We start from the raw sequence: 19,929 nt of genomic DNA, 5'->3' as shown, positions 1-19,929 counted from the left end.
CCACCAACATTAATAAGATGCCTGAAGGTCATCTTCTGCATGATACCAAGTGCCTGCAGCATGTGATGACAAAAAATAAAACCAACCAAAAAAACACCGCGTTTTTCAGATCGATTCTATGTGATGGCAGTGCCATCTGTCAGCTAATGCCAGACTGATCAGAGTAAAATGTGCACTTTTATGTACGCTGTGAGATTCTGATGGGTACGTTCATGTCTTTTTCACAACGTGACCCAGGTCTCCAGAGAAAAAAAACACTCAATAAACCCACAAGTGAGATTAAAAAGAGAGACACCATCCTGTCTAGCTATTAACTAAATAAGCAGGAGAACTTTTGCTTGCTTGCTCAGTTATCTCAATATTTCTGCCATGTACATTTCTAAGCTTAAATGCCACAGGATTAATAATTTGGAATATTTTATTGCAAAATTAGTCAATAAAGTTTTACCTCAAAGACAGTTATTTAATTAAGAAGCAGGTTTAAACTATAAAGAAGCAGCAAAACACATTAGGATTGAGGTTTCATCTGCATAGGAAACCTTGGTTGATTTAGATTTTTGTTAGGAGCCTAATTTACTATGTTTTAGAATAAAAGATGGGAAACGGAATACTTTTTCACTGTGCAATGATTGCCAGCACGAGAGGAGACAGCATCACTTAGGTGCAGTCTTTCACCTCACATTAAATTTGACCTCACTGACATCTGTATATCCGTAATTCTATTCCCAGAAATCATAGGAACGAATTACGTACCAGTACTATAGAGGGTACTGTATTAGAGGTCTACAGGAGCCTGAACTGGTCATTATAAACCGCCTAAAACTTAGGTCCACAACCACATACCAAGACAATTCAGGCTCTTCAGATAGAGCAGGTGGTATTTTGGCATCTAAATATAAGAACCTAATGCCACTTTATATATCCAAAGGTATACAACGCATGCACACAGGATTGCTGTGTAAGACTCAAGGCATCTAGGACCCTACATGAACAGCCAGAGACCAGGCTGCTTAGAATATCTAACATGAAACCAGGCTACTGTATTTACGCACATAATTCTCTTATATAAAACTTAGACTGTTGATAAAATCAACATTTAAATGAATATGCAAGAGAAAGCAGCACAAAGGATTGATATAATTTAAGATAATAATATAATTTAAAACTTCAGTCTACTGAGCATTACAGAGCAATTCAAACCCCAAACCAGAATGATTAGAAATTTTTTTTTGTTCTTGAACACAAACAAAACCAGATTACTCTAGTTCTGCTTAAGATGACGTAAAACTGGGTGAGCCTGAAACCACAGAATTTCATGTCTTAGTGGATGCCAGCAACATAACATCTTAGCAGCATTTCACTTCATCTGTAATGCCAGCTAGGATAAACAGGAAACTGAAGGGTCTCTTTAGGTAACTCCTCAGGCCTTGCAGGAAGACTTTTCATTCATTTCTAATGTTGAAGTGAGTACCCAAAAAGACATGATTTTCTAAAAGGATGCATAGGCCTGACAGAGAAGTGTCTAAACTTGCCTCATTTTAAAAATACTCAGTGATCACAGGTTCTTAAAGAAGCCAGTGACAGGATTTATGGGTTACAGAAGCTTTGCACAGAGCTAACAGTGTTACCCTGTTATAAGTATCTCCATACAAAATGTAATTGTCAAAAGGTCTTTAGACAGTTCAGTGTTTCAAGGCCCAACATCAAGACAATGGGGAGAGCCTGTGTTATGAAGATGTCATCATGCCTCTCTAATCCAAACAAAATTCATGTTCAGCTATTGAAAAAAAAAAAAAAAAAATCTCATGGGCACACTTGCTCAGCTGAGGTCTACCAAGAAGAGAGCGTCAGCTGCAATTAATCCAGCTTCCTGATATATGTAGTGCTTAAAACAAAACCCAATTTATTAGTGAGTTAGGACACTAATTTGGAAGTTTTCAGATTCTTTTGCAGATTCACCTGCCTCAAGAAATATTGGGGCACCCTGCTAAAAAGTATCTCTTATGAGAGTGGGCATATCAAGCACAAACGTTTCATAAGCAAATCTCATTCTTTGACCATTTTAAGTCGGATAAAGAAACTTGTGCTATACTAAGTGTTCCTGCACCACTGAGGCAGTGCACTGGGTGAGATCATGGGTCTTTTCCATAACACTATTAAAAAAATAACAGGAATAACTTCCACAGCTTTCCCCTCAACACAGATACATGAAAGGATGCACTAGAATAATTGAGTGCCATTTTATCATTTATTAATTTAATAGCTAGCTATCCACTTACTTCAGGTTTTGAAAAATGAAACCCATAATGATTCTAAGTGAAATACTTTTCACTTAGATCCACACCACCGCTCTGTCATTTCATAAGGCAAGCTGACAGCTGCAGCATATCCCCAGATATTTTTATGCACCCGGGTGGCATCTCAATAACATGTTGCTAACTGCTTATGTGAGACTATTCCTTGCATTTCAGAAAAAAACCCTGGTTTTTATTTTCTTTTTAAACGAAAACATGTTCACGCTAAATAATAGGAATAAAATATATTAGCTAGGCAGGTCTCCTTGTACTGTCAGACAGCTCTGAAAATAATTTGAAGGCAGACTGTGAGCATCATTATGATCTTTTGTTCCTTTACCTAGAAGTAGGTTAAGCTACTTTCAGGTGTTTGACCTTCAAGGATCTGAATCAGGAAAACCTACACTATGTACTAACACTTCATACAGACGCTTTATATGGAGCATACACAATTGCTTTTCTATGAATGCTTCACATCTCCAAAGGGTTAAGAATCATCTCTGTGTTGACAACTACCTGTCAACTGACCCCCACCCTTCCAAGGCTAAGAACATGCTTTACTACTGATGTTTGTCACTTTCGAGACATAACCTGACAAGGAAGATCAGTGATGAATCATGTTACAATACTGCCACTCTGTGGGCTAAAGAGGTCATGGGCTGCTCCAATTTTCTGGCAGGGACAAGCGAAGCAAAAGACCATCCACGCTTACCCATCTACCACGAATAACTGCTCTGCTATTCCAAAGGAAATTAAGAGATCCCAAAGTAACAGCACTCAATGTGCAATAAAAATACAGGCTTGCCAAGGTGCTAAGTTCACTCAATTCTGCCCCTTGAGGTCTGTTCAAAGCATCTGTTCACTCCAAAAAGCATTGATAGGGAAAACCCCTGGGGCACTGGATACTGAAGCCATCCAGTTTTAGAGCAAGTGATAGACAAACTGACGTAATCTCAAAATGAAGACACTGGTTGCATAACTTACAAGCATCATGAGACAAAATTTTAATGTAATGATGCACTTCTCCAACTTTCACAAAACAACTGTTATTACACACAAGCCTAGCTTCAGCTTGCTGCCTAGATTAGCCTTATTCTGAAAGCGCAACATGAGACATTTTGCAACTTAACCATCCTAACCATTTCTAGGGGAGTGACAATAAAAGGAGGGGAAAAAAACCACACAGATGAGTTTACAATGAAGCTCTTAAATCAAAACTGGTCTTGAAGAGGAGGAAAACGTACAGTACATAACTTCTGTTTCTATTCATGTTTTTCTGCCAAACATCATTCACATTTTCAGTTAGGATAATCCTGAAGTCTTGTTCACAGGTGGCCACATATGATCAAACACTACTGACTCAGAGCAAGGGAGGCAGTTACCTTTCTACTCAATGAGAATAACCTTTTCCTTCTCTGAAGTTATGGAAAATACTTCCCACTCCTGTCTATCAATAACAGACAGACAGTGAATGTTTAAGTGGTGCTTCTATTACTTCACCTAAATAACACTCAGATACTGAAGGCTAGAGCAACTACACAGCAGTACCTCCTCCAGCACAAATAGATCTTATCACACAAGACAGGACAAGCAATGCTGTTTTGAACCAGCGTCACTCCTGGCAAAGCATAACATTTTTACCATGCCACAAGTAAACTCACCTTGGAGCTAATAGAAAAGTATGTTTTGTTCACGTGCATCATGTGCAATACAGCACTTTGATGCTACTGTGCTTAAACTGGTCTTCAGTGAGCCTTAAAATTACAGTAATACAGTCTGCCTTACATTTGTGTAAGTTAACTAAGAGAAAAAGCATCAATTTTACTGAAATACAGTAAGCACAGCAGATAAACTGATCACCACATCCAAGTTCTGGCTGTCAGTTACTAATTTTTTATATCACCTTGTCGGCTGTCTTATTAAGATATTGCAATAGGTTCAGAGCTCAGTATAGAGATCGAATCTTAGGAACAATCTGGCAAATTACCTAATTATGCAGAAGAACATCTATCATAAGGATTATTTATTCCAGTAAAAATGGTGGAGCCCCTGACAAGGCTACAAGTATTCTGCAGTTTGAATTCTTTGTTCCCAACTGTTGATTTTAAAGGGAAAATATAGGACTCCATTAAGAGCACACTCAGTTCTAGAAGTAACTATTATATGCCACCAGTCAATAACATTTGCCCTAAACAGAATAACCTGAAGTAACCATTTTTGAAAGTCTTCCATAATGAAGTGTTCATTCTGTGGGGCTTTCTTTTAAGCTATTTTTCCCTCAGACATTTTAGGCAATAGAGAGATGGTAGGAATATTGTGCTTTAGGAAATGGATGCCTGAATTTTCTGAGGGAACTAACACAAAATCTTCAGATTGCTGCACTGAATCATTCATTTCACTACACCTTCTGTTCCATCTTTTCCTCCCGAAGCAGCAGTTTGAAACTTGCCTTACCTTGACTTTGTCCAAGATGTTAAGACAGCCAAGGGGCTTTTACTCAACGAAAATGGATTAGAACATGTCAGGAAACAGCTTAATATGGATAAGCCCTTTAGTCTTAGCAGCTACAATAAATTCCGACTCACTCAAACTTCATAGTGGAGCTACCAAAAGATAGATCAACTACTCCAAAGTTTAAAACATACTGTGCTTGCAAGAACTGGAAGGCAGTTTCTCCCTAGATTTGCTTCAGGTTGGGGATTTTGGTTTTAGTTTCAGTATGTCTAAAAGATGTCTAATAGGTTTGGAAAGTTTCCTAATCGACTCATATGTGGTAGTCTTGAAAGCATCCCATGATTCCAAGTTTCACCCAGTAACCCAAACCAATCAATGTTAAAATAAAGGCCAGGGACAATAGCTGAGTAAGCATGCAATTGAGGTACTCTCTTCACCCTTGTATTGTACAAGGTAACATCTTGCAGAACTCATGTGTGAAAGGCTAACGTGGTCTGCTAGGTCCATTATGAAGATTATTATGTAATCTGAGCTCATGTAGAGTTCTCAAAGAGAACTCATAGAGAGCTCATTCTACTTCATTCTACGATGAGTCAAATAATCTTCCATTGTCCTAGAAAGTGCATTTACTTATAATGACAAATTCTAATCAACATGGGCAAATTAAAAAGATGCTTTGAAGGAGCCGATTTTTAGGAATTGCATTCTAGAGACTTATACTCACGTTTGCTTTTGATTTCCCAGCTGACTCCAAACTTCAATTACAAAACCATCGAAATTTTCATTCTAAACAAAGGGAATTGACGACAATATACAGTTAATCACCATGCTTCTTCATTAGGTTTCTATCACAGATGATAGTACAGTATCAAAGCACACAATTACTCAAGTTTTACTTGTACTATTACAGATTGAACATGCTTTGTATTCTTTTACCAGCTTAGTCTTTAACTTAGCATTTCATGAAGAAGTCAATGAGAAGCCCAAATTATTTAACAAACATGCAAAAGATGAAAATCTTATAGTGAGTCATGGAGTTATCCATGACTTCTACTCTTACAGGATAAACTAGTATTGGATTGGGAAAATTCAGCCATTAATGAAAGGCAGTTGTTAGGCAAATCATTCGACACACATTTACGTGTATATTGGGAAAAAACTCATGAGAGTCTAAAGATGTAAATGCTAACTTGGCATAGGCATGATTCCAAACATCTCCCACAATTAATCTCACTAGTGATAATTTATGTTCAGCATGATTAAGGGTACTGTTGTACTTGAGTATCCTCTCCTTGAGAGGCCAACTGTTACTGAAGACCTAAAATTGATGTACCAGTTACAAATTTTAAGAAACTATTCAGTTTACCTCTACATCCATCTTCCTCTAGAGGACATTAAGATTTCTTTACATTTTGTAGCAAGTGAGAAAGCTTATTCTGACAGTAATTAAGCAGGCTGTCATGAATAAACCACTGAAGCTGAATGTCTTTTGGGGGCAACTTGTCTAGTCCTACACATGCTCTAAGCTCTAAAGCCATTAGCTAAAGGGCTGCCCAGAAAACCTTAGCAAACTGTAGCCATTCCTTAAGGGAAATCATCTTCTCCTCTACCCAGCCTCTTAACATTTTTAGAAAAGTAGTTTATCAGATCTGAGCAAAACTGTACAGTAACAGATATCCAGTGAGTATTGGTATTAAAAGTGGCTCATGAGCTCTAGCACGCTAAGCCTGAATGTACTCTGGTAACACAGAAAAAGGACTCGTTGCACTCATCACCCTTTTTCTGCCTATCAAAAAATGCCACTAACCAGTATAGTCCATGCTAATAGATTTATTTTTATAATAGAAATCAAAAAGAAAGCAGTCTGCTCACCAGGCAACCTCCATGAGAAGCTTATCAGGTATCCACCATTGCCTATGTAACATTCAGCCTGTCAGCTGTTTGGAAGAGGTTTTATCAATCACATTTTGTAGCAGGCAGAAGTCACCAGTGCAGCTGCCAACAATAACTTAACAAGGCTATGTTGATCAGACTTATGTATTCTCACTTTAGACTTGTAGTTAACTGCACTTAAGTGTTGCTATACTTCATATTTACAGGAACTGGACACATACTAGGACACGCTCTTAAGAATCCTGCCTCATTATTTTCTGGAGCAGAATTTTATTTTGTACAATAAAAAACTACTGGAAATGAGAAAATATCCATTACAAAAGGAATCAAATATAATCTCACACTATTTTATAAGCATTAGCAAAAACTCCTTTTACCTTCGCTAGCAGAACCATGTTGTTGGAAAGTTCCTCTATTTCATCCTCACTGCCAAAAACACTGTCGAAGTCCTGGTAAGTCCATCCATCAAACAAAATTCGAGGCACTATCAAGCAAAGTCATCGATCAGTACTGAAAATTAAGAATTTATTATCTACACTGGAATATTTCTGCAGAAACAGAATACACTAGATACAAGCAGAGATGCCACTAAACAACATATCGCATGGCTGAGATCATTACTCTTTTTATCTGACCAACTTTAGTATCACAGATAAATTGACACTGTAGAACATTCTTCTTCATTTTATCTCTAGTTAAAGGTCAGCACCGATGCAACTTTTAAGAAAAGATACCTTCACTTGATTGAACTATCTTAATTGAACTATCACTTAGAGCCACAAGTAGAGTCTTAAAAGAAAACCAACAAGAAACAGTAATCTTTCTGTAAGCTGTGCTTATCTTCTACCACAAGAACAAGATAGAAAAGTTTACCTCAAAGTCTAATTTTCTCTTTTGTACACAGCCCTATATTACTCCACTCTTCTTCTCATGTCAAGACCCTATTTTGGAAAACATGGGTACTTGAGGTAACGTAATTTCTTTTTCTAACAACACACTTAAAACATTAAAAAAATAGTCAGACAAGAGTCAGGAAAACTGCTGTTGGAACAGTTGACAATCACACACTGGAAAAGCCAGCAACTCATACAGAGTTATGTCTAAGACCTTTCTAACCACCAAGGACGTAAAATAGTATTTTAGAAGAGTTTAGAGAGATTGCAAAGGCTTTATAATCTGGCAGCTGAAGTAATTTAAAATATCTGACTGAGTATTCAATTTTTCTACCGCATTTCATGTTTCATGCTCCCTTCTAAATCAAGAAAGGTTTCACAGTTCCACAGAATTCTTGCTATAGACAAATCTAAGTAGTCCAGCACAGTGTTATCTCTATAGCAATGTTTGCAATTTTCCCTAGAGACAAACACTGTGGCACATCCCTTGAGTTCCCAGCTTCAAGGGGAGAAGAGACAAAGGAGGACTTTTCTACTATCATGCAGGAAAGTCTGACTCAGATTTTGATTTTTTTTTTCCGTTTTAACTAGCAGAACCCCTGAGAACTGAGTCTGAAAACTGCTCCCCCAGGTGTGTTCTATACTTAGTGCTGTATACAAAGTACGCCTCCAGAGAGGGCCCTGTGAACCAGGATTTATTCAGAGACAGCAGGTTTAGACAAAACAGTGGGGCACCAACAGAATCAACACTTCAGTTATTTAGCTATCTATAGTTAACTGCTTTTATTTTAATTCTCAGACTTCCTCCTTCATACAACTATGCCAACGTAACCTCCCTTTCTCCCATATACACCTGGAACAAAGCCATCTTTTGCTCGGGTAGCAGTTATAGAAGATGAAAAACAAACATAAAACAGAGGCTCACCTATTTTGATGTTTTTGGAGGTTTTTCTGACATCGTTCATCCAGCCTGTCAAACAGTACCAAGTAAGAGAACAAATATTAAAATATAAATGATGTTGACGACAACATACTTTCAATCATTCTTCAAATAACATACGCAGTTTCATTTTATCTGTCTTCCTGCCACAGACTACTAGTTCATAACCAACACAGACAAAACATCCTCTGATGCACAGAATTTGAAGCTATTCACCTCCACCACAGCGTAACTAGCATTTACTACAATCTTACAATAGTCCCTACCCAACCCCTCCCCGCAGCTTACAGTTCTGCCTCTTCATGAAAACTATCTTACTGCCTACTCAGAGCAACACACTTCTGTAGTAACCAAGCACCACTTAGGAAGAACTTGTTGGGGTTCTTTTGGGGGGTGGTGGAGTAAGATGATACTTTCAAGTGTCCCATCCACTCCTCTTGGCAGTCACTACACTAGAATGAATTTGTTTGCAGGCACTAACATGGCAAGAATCATAGCTGTTTCAAATGAGATTCCACAGACAAGTTTCAATCAAGTTCAAAACCATAAACTACTTAGTTATTATTTGAGAACATACTAGCTGAAATCTGAACTTGCTGACAGTTTCTTGACAGTGAAGGAAAAAATTCTCTTAAATTGTCTTCCACTCCCCAAACAAACTCACCCAAAGGTTTTTGCAGAGGGAGAAAAACCACAACAGGTAAACTACTGCACAGTGCAAACACCAAAGACAGATGGTCTCTATGCCTGTACAGATTCTCTGTCCCTTCCTTTTTTTATGAGGGGCTTTGCAGACAGCCTGTTGGAAGAGTCAGTCTTTCTACTTATTCTTTGGACAGATAAACTATGTACACATGTGGAAGCAGGTGGGAACGGAAAGAAGTTCACTCTGAAGAAAACTCCCAAAAAAATGCAATGGATGAAAGTACTTCACCATGAGGCAGAGCCAGCAAAACCCACAAGCATATATTGCCAAAGCTACCAGACCAGTAATCAACAAGACCATTAATCTTACTTGCAATGCATATTCAAAGGAAAAAAAAAAACAAAAAAACCAAAAAAAACCCCACCTTTATCAGCATCATGGAGCCCAGTGAACTGGAACCTTTCCTTCCCTCTCCTTCTCACTTGTAGCCAGACTGGCGAGATTAGCGTAAATTTGTTTCCAAATATTTTAGCAATGTCGTAGCCATGGCTGTTCCACTTGCAAAAGAAAGGAGAAAAAAAAAAAGTGAGAGGCTGAAAAGCAAGATACACAGATCACTTTACTTCTGACCAATATAAATTCTTTAACACAAATGTAATCATTTGCTAGACCCCCATTTGTTAATATGAGGAAACCTTCTGAGACATTATTTTTATTTAAATAAGAAAGTACTCTGGAAACTCTGATAGCTACATGAAAGGCAATCTTCAAATTGTGCAAATTCACCTGAACCACAGGAATTTACTTGTAGATTCAAACGCAGTTTTGAATGTACAGACTCTGCACTTACGTTCAAGAGAATTTGAAAAAGGTGAAAATTTATAGGGCACCTATTTCTCTTTTGAGCAGTGTAAGACTGAAACGAGTGAAACGCATCCTCTAAACAAAAGGAAGAAACATTTATTATTCAAGAAAGGATGCTTTGAATAATAGTAAGACTGGATAGCAAAAGAGATCAGTTTGACAGCAGCATAAATTTTTTACTGTTTATTTAGAAAGTCCAAGGTGGTAGCTGCGTGGTATGAGGACACTTAGTAGCCTTCTTGGTCTGACTTTACTGCAACTTCACATGGCTCATCAAGGACAAGAGAATATTATCATCTCTGTTTTACCAACAAGCTAGATGTCCTCCAAGAGATGGACGGGAGAACAAGGTTTTGAGACCACCTGAATCCCAAGCCAGCTATCAAACAATCCTTTGAATATTTGACTGTATTTGACCAGAAGCTCCCATTATTATAAAAATGCTTTTAAAGCAGGGATGCAAGATTGCAGATTTTATTAACTTTATTAATAATTTTATATTAATTTATTCTTAATTTTCATTAAAAGATTCATTTTGTTAACTTACAGGAGTAATATATCCCAGAACATCTCCTGAGAAATGTCTTTCCTTCATCTTCTTGGAACAATAACTTCTGTGTTCCAGTATAATATCCTTTGCCTTTGGATCCACAACTACAAGTCCCCGGTCTTGCACATTTTTATCAGAATGCAGCATCTGAGGGGAGAAGACAGTTTTTAGAACGAGCTTTATGAAGCAGCCACTTTCACTAGCAACAGACTTCAAAAAGAAAAAAAAAAAAAATCACATCACTAAACTCTGAGCACTCCTTTTAAATGATGCAGAGCAGTTTGATTTAAAACTGAAACAGGAAAGTACTCAGAAATGATTTGTCATCATCACTAAACTTACTTTGCAATGCAAAAAGCATATAAACAAAAAAAAAAAATCAAGTGATAATCTTAAAGAACACCATTCACTACAGCTCATGGTGCTCTGCTCTCTAGTCAATGCTTTCTGGCATGTTACCCCAGAAATGATAAAAAAGGGGTTAGGAGCTCTTAACCAATAATTGGAATATGACTTTTAAACTGGATATATTTTAGACTGAGTATGCTGCATTGTGGTTCCTGAAGGCCAAGGTTCTGAACACCTTTCTTCAAGCGGATCTTCAAGAAGATCTGCTTCGACTAAAACAGCACAAATAGTTTTAGCAGACAGAAATAGAGTAAGAAGGCCTAATAAAGTGTGCATGGTGAGTATGCAGAAACCATCTATTGATTCAGTGTAAGGACTTTAAGGATAAGGGCCTGATTTAACACTTTGTATTGTCCTCACTACCTGCAGACTAGATCTTCTTCCTGGTAGATGTTGAGCAATTCAAACAAGGAGAGATGTATCTGCATAATGAAGGATTAACTACACTTACAATGTAAGGAGAGGATTTTGAACATGCCTACTTTTTTACCTAATGTGCTTAGTAATACCAAGTATATATACTTCATATATGCGCTGGTAAATACACTTCCTCTCCATACACACCCTTTCTCTTGCACTGCTGTGCCCTCTTGTAGTTTTGAAAGAAAACAGGCAGGAAACAAGAACATGCTCAGCGGGTTAAGAGAGACTTCAGCATGTTGGCTCCACTTGCTCAGATTGCTAGAGGGCTCTGAACCACTTCTGCCTGCAAAGAAACTGCTGGTTAGAAGGCTCTTTAGACTCTTCTATGAGGATCCAGCCTTCCCATTGGCAAGGCTAAGAACACCTTCCCTTCCACCAGTAAATGACCTAGCACTCTTGGCTCAAACTACTGCTCCCCATCCCCCCTTTCCAACCGGATGGAAGTATGTCTCCTTTACCTATGCAAAAGAGAACAAAAACTTCCTGCTTCTACAGCTTGCCTGGGAGATAAAGCTCCAGAAGTCTACTTCACATTTGTTCAAGGACTGAACCATTTGTGACACTCATGGAAGCTAAAGGAAAGGACAGTTTCAGGTGGTCTTATTTGTGAGCATAAGCTTCAGCGGAAATACACGGCTGCTTTTGACACTGTTTTGACAGAATGAGAGTCCCTGTACCAAAGTTCAATTAGTTTACTGGACATGTTAGATAAGATGAGCGTTTCAATTATTTCTCTTACCTTTTCTTCCAGGTTTTTTGTAGCACCTTTCTTTGCATCTGTTTTTGACAGGGTACCTTCAGCTAGCCAGCAAATCATGGTAAAAGAAAGTGAAGTACAGAGAAGCCTCATGGTGGTTTTCCCCATGTCAAGATTCTCCTGCCCTGAAAACATAAGGATTCAAATCTCTGTAAACAGACGAATATTACAGCTTAATTCAGTTTTCTTGATTAAGTCAGGCAATTGTCTTATCTTCTACCTTCTAGATTCAGACTTATTAAGGCAGTACTGTTTTAACAGTGGTTTTCCTCTGGCAGCAAAATAGAGTATTTTAAGAGACTCCTAGGGTCGAAAATGGGGTTTTGTCCCCTGTTTTAGTATGTGCATCACAGAGAAAATGGGCTGGATACTTGCAGCTTCCCTTTTAAAGAATCCCTAAAGTAGTATAACAGTTTACAGCTGAAATTGAGATAAATTTCTGCTGTGCAGAACAATTGTAGTACCACCTTACCTTTTCTATAGCAAATAGAGATACCATTTATTTCTGCTCCTGCCTAACCCACTCAGCAAGTTACAAATTAATTGAGACAGAAGAATTATAGCCATATGCTTATAGCTACGTGCCTTTATTCTAAAAGGTGAGAACTTTGCTTTCAATTCCTTGCCAAGTCAGTCATACACACAAAATTGGGAAAAAAAAATAGCGGTCCTTTTGGTCTAGAAAAATTACTTCGACAGGTTGTCCCAGCTCCAGATGGGAAGAATTGAGAATTCACAGAGAACAGTTCTGTTCAGAGCTATTTATCTATCAGACCTTAGTTCTGTCAGAGGAAAGTCTTTACCAAAAAAATTTCAAATACAGACAGAGATTGTTTTTCACCTTCTACCCATTCATGAGTCGCATTGGTTTTCCAGCCTACTTGCCAGAAGTGGATAACAAGAAAACAGAGAAAAAATATTTAGCCTTAGGGGAACCAGGGTGAGAGTAGATAAAATACTAGAATGAAAAAAAGCAACCTGTTACTAATTCTGGAAGTCCTAATTATCAAACTGGGTGACTTGCTTTCATATATAATAAACTAGTGGCTCTACATAAGTATTAGGCTGCTTCTTATAATCATGATATCCTAATGGAGGAAAAAAAAAAGGCTACCTTTCCCATAATTTTCTGAAGTTTTGTCAAACTTAAAAAAGTCTTGTGCTTCCTATATTACTCTGAAGAATTAACATTTATGTGACTCATTTTAAGGAATTACAAGCTCATTTCTTCAAGTCATATTTACAAGACTTGTTGTTCAGTTGGCACTAGTAACAAGTGCTGCTCAAAGTATTTTCCTTCTGTAGAAAACATCAGGTGAGGGATCCCATAAGAGCAGTCTGAGCACTCTAAGGGAGTACTGTGGCAGTAAGAACCTTAAAGGTTAAATGCAAGTATACTCAATGAAACAGCAGCTATTTGAGGCCAACAGTGGCAATGCAGAGATGAGATCAACAACCCAATAAACTTAATAATATTTGGATGTGGCTGGCTGTGAGGTTTTAAAAAGCAGAGATATTTATTGCAGGAGTTACGAATTCTGCAGGAAAATAGAGAGGAGTACATGACTGGGGAACAAAGCAGAAGGACGATGGCAGCAGAAGTGCTTGAAAAAAAACAATGCTACTAGCACCAAAGAACACATGGCATCAAAAACCTCACGTACAAAATGATTTGAAGGCTTCAGTCAAGTCTTATAAAGACTGCAAAAGAAAAGCAGAAAGCCACCTAATACTTACTAGACCCAGAGGGTGGGATAAAAGCTAAATTGCATACCATTTGAAATTCGCTGTTATTAATAGTTAAGGAGTTACGCTTCTACTTTGACTTCAAGGTCACTGGTAACCCCCTTGTTTTCCACATCCTAAAAAATTAGACAAAGCAGGTTGCTCTTGATAGCATCTACTTTGTTCTGTCTAGCTTGGCAGGATCTATGAACTACTGCAGAGAGGAGCAATTGAGAACCTGAATAGTCAATACAAGTCTTAACTATTTGGACAGGATATCAATTCTTCCAGAAGCTGGTATATATTGATTTGGAGGTGTTTTATTTCACTTTCAGAAACAATTAGCAACAGCATCCACTACCCTGAAGAGAAGTTTACATTTAATAGCTGAAGCACAGAATTTTAAAAACACATCACTGAACTCCAATTAGACATCAAAATGCGCTCATTTCCTTGACATGATCATATACATCTGCAATTATTAAGTCACATCCACTCCTAGATCTATTTGCCTGTGGCAAAATGGTTTCTGCCAGTAACAGTCCAGTATTGACTCTTGATTGAAACCTTATTTTAATAATTTGCTCTTTAACAATATTGGTTTAGTGAAAATTAAGTAGACAGCATTGCTCTACTACATGAAGATGAATTAGTCAAACTTTAAATGCTCTTTATGGAAACTATAAGCATGAATTTTGCAAGCCTTACAAAACCAGATCCCCATTTTTCTTCTGCATTCCTTCATAATTTTTTAATTCTCCTCAAACTAATTAAACTGAGTAGAACTGTATGAGCTTGGCACTCTTATGTCCTGTATCACTGCAGAACACAAGGAAACAGAAGACTGACTCTGTTTGTACCCTTGTTCAACTGATATTGTGGACAATTTAAGGTTTAAAACATCTTTTGACAAACTGCTCTGAAACTCAGGTTTCTCACTAAGCCAGGTCACAAATGCTATTTAACCTGAGTTTCCATATGAGGTTAACATAGTTTTAGCCATCTGTTTTAAATGCGTCTTTATTTTTAAAAGAGAGAAAAGCTGGCATAGATTTAGGCTGTCCAAAAGAAGCAACCAAAGAAACTAAATAATCTTAAGAGGCTGACACAGTAACTATTTGGAAATCACGAGTTAATGTTTATTTCTAAAGAAGAAACTAGACTCTTAACTACTGCTGCAGAAGGAGTCTGCATCACTTAGTAAAGGAAGCTCAGGAAGCATACTGTTAAATCAACAAAAGCTAGATTCAGGAGTGAAAAGACGGAAAATAAACGCGGGTTTAACTTGCATAAACATTACTCCCTTTCCTCTTGTAAGGTGCTCTACTTTGACAGTAAGAATTACCTCCCATGTTTGCCTGACTCTCTAGCTGCCAAAGCTTTCCCCGCAGACCTCAGAGCCCGCCTGCAGGCCTGCCGAGCCCGCAGGCTCCCCTCACAGCAAGCCCCCGCCGCGGCCTGCCCCGAGCTACTACCCTGTGGGGCCACCCAGGCCACCCTCAACTGCCGTGTCACCACCCCGCCGACCCCGGCGCAGGCCGAGAGCCACCACGCCACCGCACCGCCGCAGCACAGCCTTACCGCCCGCCCTCTTCCCTCCCTCCCGACAACCCTCAGCCCCCGCCACCCCACAGCGCCAGCCCGCTGCCACCACCTACCGCCCGCCGCCGCTTCGGAAGTAGAGGCGGGCGGCACCGCCCCGCCGGCTGACGGGGCAGTGCTGAGGCGGGGACGCGGACGCCGTGTGCCGGTTGCAAGCTGGTTGCGCAAGATGGCGGCGAGGCGGTGGGTGGCGGTCCCCGGCTGCAGGACGTGGCCCGCTCTGGGTGCCGGTTTGCCGGTGCGGGAGGCGCTACCTGGCCCCGCCGAGCCCCAGGTGAAGAGACGCAGGCTGGGCTGTCCCTGAGCGCGGGGTTGTGTCGGGGCTTATCAATACTTGAAGAAAGCAAATGGTAGTCACGGTCTAACCGTCAGTTCCCTTGGAGAGCCTCCTGGTTGATCCCAAGCTGTAGCGAACAGTGTAGGTACGTGGGGAGACAGGGCTAAAACACACGCACTGGGCCTGGAGGCAAAATAACAGTTACAGACAAAACTGCAGAGAGTCAGCAAGCTGTATTGCTAACCCCAGGTGTGCAGAAAGGAGGAGTCCTATCTCGGATGGCCGCTAACAGGTTTTAAAATAAAAGTTTATGTTTTAAATGGAGGGTTTTATTATTTTCTGTTTTGGCCTTTTACAGATTGTGTTTTTACGTACAGCATGGCTGTGCTACTACTATTTTTGCTGAAGCAGAAGTTTTGATGTAACCCTGTTATTTCATGGGCTGGTTGCAGGGATTAAATACCATAGCAAAAGACTCGATAAAAACGCACGTGTTACGTTGTGAGGTAGCATATCCTGGCAATGGGCTTCCCAACAGAAGCCTTTCTGTGACCTGCTTTCTCTGTTGGTTACAACTTGGTGCGACACCCCAGAAGCTAAACTGGATGACTACCTTATTTTCTCCTGATCTGTCTTCCTCTTTCATTCCCTCTTGTGTAATGAAGATCTTCATGAACATTCTTTAGCACTGAAAAGAAAAATAGAAATGTTTTTCCTCTGAACCAAAGTCTTGACAGTGAACTGGATGTATGGTCTCTCTGGCAAGTGCTAGCTAGCTACGTGTACACTTTCTCTGTGCACTAAATCATCCAGATTTAAATTCTAGCAAGGAATTCAGGAAGGAAAATGGTACTGACTACCACATTTGGACCCACACACTTACAGACTAAAGAGCAGGAAAAGGGAATCTCTCATCCCACATTTTTAGTGTCCCCAAAATACCTCTGAATCCTTCAGCTTTCACTCAAGGAGCGGTGATTTTTTTAATCTTGTAGGACTGCTTGATAGGTGTGTTTGAAACACAGTGCATTTTCATGATTGAAAAGATGCATAACAACAGTACCTAAAGTAATTTACAATTTATGTAGTACCAGATTTGCTGTTGTTTCAGAACATGCTGCTCATCTCTCAAATTTTAAATGCTTCCAGGTTACGCTAAATAGCAGGAATGACAGAGATAAGGCATGAAGACATGAAAAATCAGTTTTGTTTCCAGTCTCTCTGTAATGAAATCTGTCATTTCCTGTGTTGCCTTCCCATCATATTTTCCTATTGATTCTTTTTCTTCTAGCCTTAGCGGAATTGATCCAAAGGTTTGCTGCAAGTAGTTGACAGGGTGCACACTGCCATTGATATCTGTAGCTACCTGTAAGTGAATCACAGATCTTATCTCTTATACATAAGGCTGCACCCAAATTTTTAACACAAGGTATTGGGCAGTCCCCACCAGGGGCTGACATTCCACTAAGCAAGACTAAAAGATAAGGGAATCTTTATGCTTTTATATTTTCAATGTTCTCCAAAGAGACAAGAACCTGTATTTGTCTGGGAATCATGAATGTATCTTATTTAACTCCCCACTGTCTATCCCATGCGCTACTTACCAAATTCAGTAACTGAACTTGGCACTATGAATTCCTTTCCTAGAGCCACGTACACGAAGGCTGGGTGCAACAATGCTGGGCATCTCAGCGCCTAAGTTCCCCCTATGTAACGAATTGTAACTTTGTAACTCATTAAATTTCACTTTGCTTTTCCTGGAATTATACCTTATGCTTCATATTTTTTTTTCCTAGAAATGAAAAGGCCCCGAGCTTCAAAAATGAGTATTTTACATAAAATACTGATCAGTTTTCTGTTTATTTTTCCCTCATACTCCAGCAGTTAGTTTGGTTATTATTACAGACAATAATCTTTTGCTTTAATTCTGTGCATTTGTGGCCAGCTCAGAGAGGCATAAATAAGTTTAAAAATGGGCTATGGTTGCCTGTGATAGACCATATCAGTTTTACTTCTGTGTTTTCAGTCTGTACACTATTATTCCTTTAAAAAAGCAGTACCTGAGCGAGATAGGACACCTGGAGGAGAGTAGAAGCATGCTGCTTTCCTGGTGAGTAACTGTGCATACTCAGAAAATGGCAGTAAGAAGTGAGTGGAAGCCTGTGGTTAAGGAGAAAGAAAGCTAAGAGAAAGAGCAGAAGGACCTCAGAGATTAAATGAAAAAAACTTCCTATGAACTAGGAATTACACAATTTGTTGCAACTCACAAAGCCACCCAGCTGGCTGACATTACTCTGCCAGCATGCAAGTGGCAAAGGAGATCTTGTTTGTGAAACCTTTATTCGCCCTTATTTTACCTCATCTACTCTCTCAGAGTTTATTTTAAAGCTTAAGTATTAAATTCTACATTTTAATATAAACCTGGTGTTTTGAGTGTAAACCCTTTCTAGTCATTGAGGAGCTCACTGGAAAGAAACGATCTAGACAAATTCATCCCAAATTTCTGGAAGTTTAGGGTCTCATGATAGTGATATTATCCTAACTTTGTGTTTCTTAGTCTTGAAAGCAGTGTGTCTGATACTTTGGCATGGCAGAAGGCATAGCTGATAAATCTGTGCTCTCTGTTAATGGATAATAATAACGTTAGATGTCAAGTAGATGTCAAGAAACATGATTGAGTGTACGTGCGGAGGAGCCACCGATTCTGTTTTCTCCTTAGCTGTTTTTGCTTCCAGTAATGGTTAGAATGATCATGAGGACAGAAGAAAGCAGTGACTGATGGGGTGAGGAACAAATCTGACAGAAATAACAAAGGGAAAGGAACAATTCCCTTTTTGTACTTCCCACAAATGGATACTCACCAGCTGAATCCTTTCAGTTTAATGGTAATAGTTTTGCGAAGGTCAGTGTAATTATTTAAGTCTTTGTACCACTGCAATGAAATTCTGAAATGACTAAAGCAACTAATGTATGACATGGGAAAGAAGGGATAGACATTGTGGATTTGTTGGCAAACAAATGTGCTGCAAAACATTTTGAGTAATAGGAAAGCATTTCTTGAGACTACTTCCTCTTTAATGCTGATTTTGCAGTAATTAGAAATCTCTTTTAAAATCATGAATGACATCTTGGGATGGATGGAACTAATGAAGTCTGGTTTTTCACAGACTGGTGTTTTAGAGATGTTAAGCTCAAACCAAAACGTTTTCCAGATTTATTAACTCAGTGCATTTGTAAAAGGGTGTGCCTAGTGCCTACAGCACTGTGCGTATTAAAAACAGCTGAGCTCACATTACAATGTTTCTTTCAGTCAGGACACATCTAGAGACCATTACAGGCTCTCTTTCCTCTAGCTATTTATTCACATAAAATTTGTATCTTCTCCCTACCAAAGCTGTCTGAAATGGGCTAATAAGTTCTAAATTATGAGACAGTATTGGCAGACGTATACTTAAACATTTGCCACAATTGCATAAGCCTTCGTTATGGCAAAAAGAAGCAGAGCAAGGATGAATAGTCAGTCAAAAGAGGTTGATATAAAATAACCAGGGTATGTGTACTGCCTACTGAGACATTTCAAATGGAATATTTAGCAGTATAGTTACAAAACTAGAGAGCTCCACCTGGGTTAACTACTTGAATATTTACCCCACTTCTCAAGCAGAATTTGCAGCCCAGGCTTAGCTTGGTACTGCCACAACAACTGTCTGGTACAGCCAGACAGGACTGATATACTTAGCCTTTAGGCGTCACTGTGTTCTTAAGAGTAGAAATTAGTTCAATATTTTGTCTATCTCAAAAAAAGATGGTTTTTTTCTGAAACAAACTCCTACGTAGGATATAATCATCTTAAGTTTTCAGTTTCAAAAGTAAATGGAAATTATTGTTAAGTGTCAAAATCTGCTTATAAAGCTATGAAAAAGGAGAGTTTCTTCATGTAAGCCTATGGATGCAGAGAATCTGAGCTGAATATAAGATAAGTTGTGCATGGCTGCCTGTAGTTGCACTTGGTCTACAAAATGGATCCAAGGAGAAACAGATATATGCGTAACTACCACATACTGTCGTCTTTCCAATAGATACTTACACAACTAAAAAGCACTCACATTAACAATATATCCTGAAAATATGCAGAACAGACACTTGAGAGGTGACTTGAGATGTACAGCCACTATCAGATCGTATCAAGTATTATGTAGTTCT

The 19,929-nt window shown here is 38.9% G+C and overlaps 1 protein-coding gene across 3 annotated transcripts in view; it reads right to left on the bottom strand.

The window, feature by feature from the left end:
• CHID1 (chitinase domain containing 1) overlaps positions 1–15,870 on the bottom strand; it is a 117,665-nt gene extending 101,795 nt beyond the window's left edge. The window contains exons 1-7 of one of the 3 annotated variants that reach the window (XM_063334113.1): positions 15,506–15,870; positions 12,105–12,247; positions 10,532–10,681; positions 9,545–9,677; positions 8,460–8,504; positions 7,019–7,125; positions 5,473–5,534 (exon numbers count right to left, since the gene is read on the bottom strand). In XM_063334113.1, coding sequence (XP_063190183.1) covers positions 5,473–5,534; positions 7,019–7,125; positions 8,460–8,504; positions 9,545–9,677; positions 10,532–10,681; positions 12,105–12,230 — 623 coding nt within the window. In that variant the 5' untranslated portion in view covers positions 12,231–12,247; positions 15,506–15,870. Of the gene's footprint in view, positions 1–5,472; positions 5,535–7,018; positions 7,126–8,459; positions 8,505–9,544; positions 9,678–10,531; positions 10,682–12,104; positions 12,258–15,192; positions 15,354–15,505 lie in introns of those variants that run through there. The other 2 variants (XM_063334112.1, XM_063334111.1) reach the window with 2 other exon arrangements.
• Positions 15,871–19,929: the final 4,059 nt, after the last annotated feature.

Source organism: Chroicocephalus ridibundus, chromosome 4 (assembly GCF_963924245.1).
Source record: "Chroicocephalus ridibundus chromosome 4, bChrRid1.1, whole genome shotgun sequence".
Taxonomy (NCBI): Eukaryota; Metazoa; Chordata; class Aves; order Charadriiformes; family Laridae; genus Chroicocephalus; species Chroicocephalus ridibundus.
The sequence above is the reverse complement of the archived record's forward strand: the minus strand, read 5'-3'. Positions and strand labels throughout refer to the sequence as shown.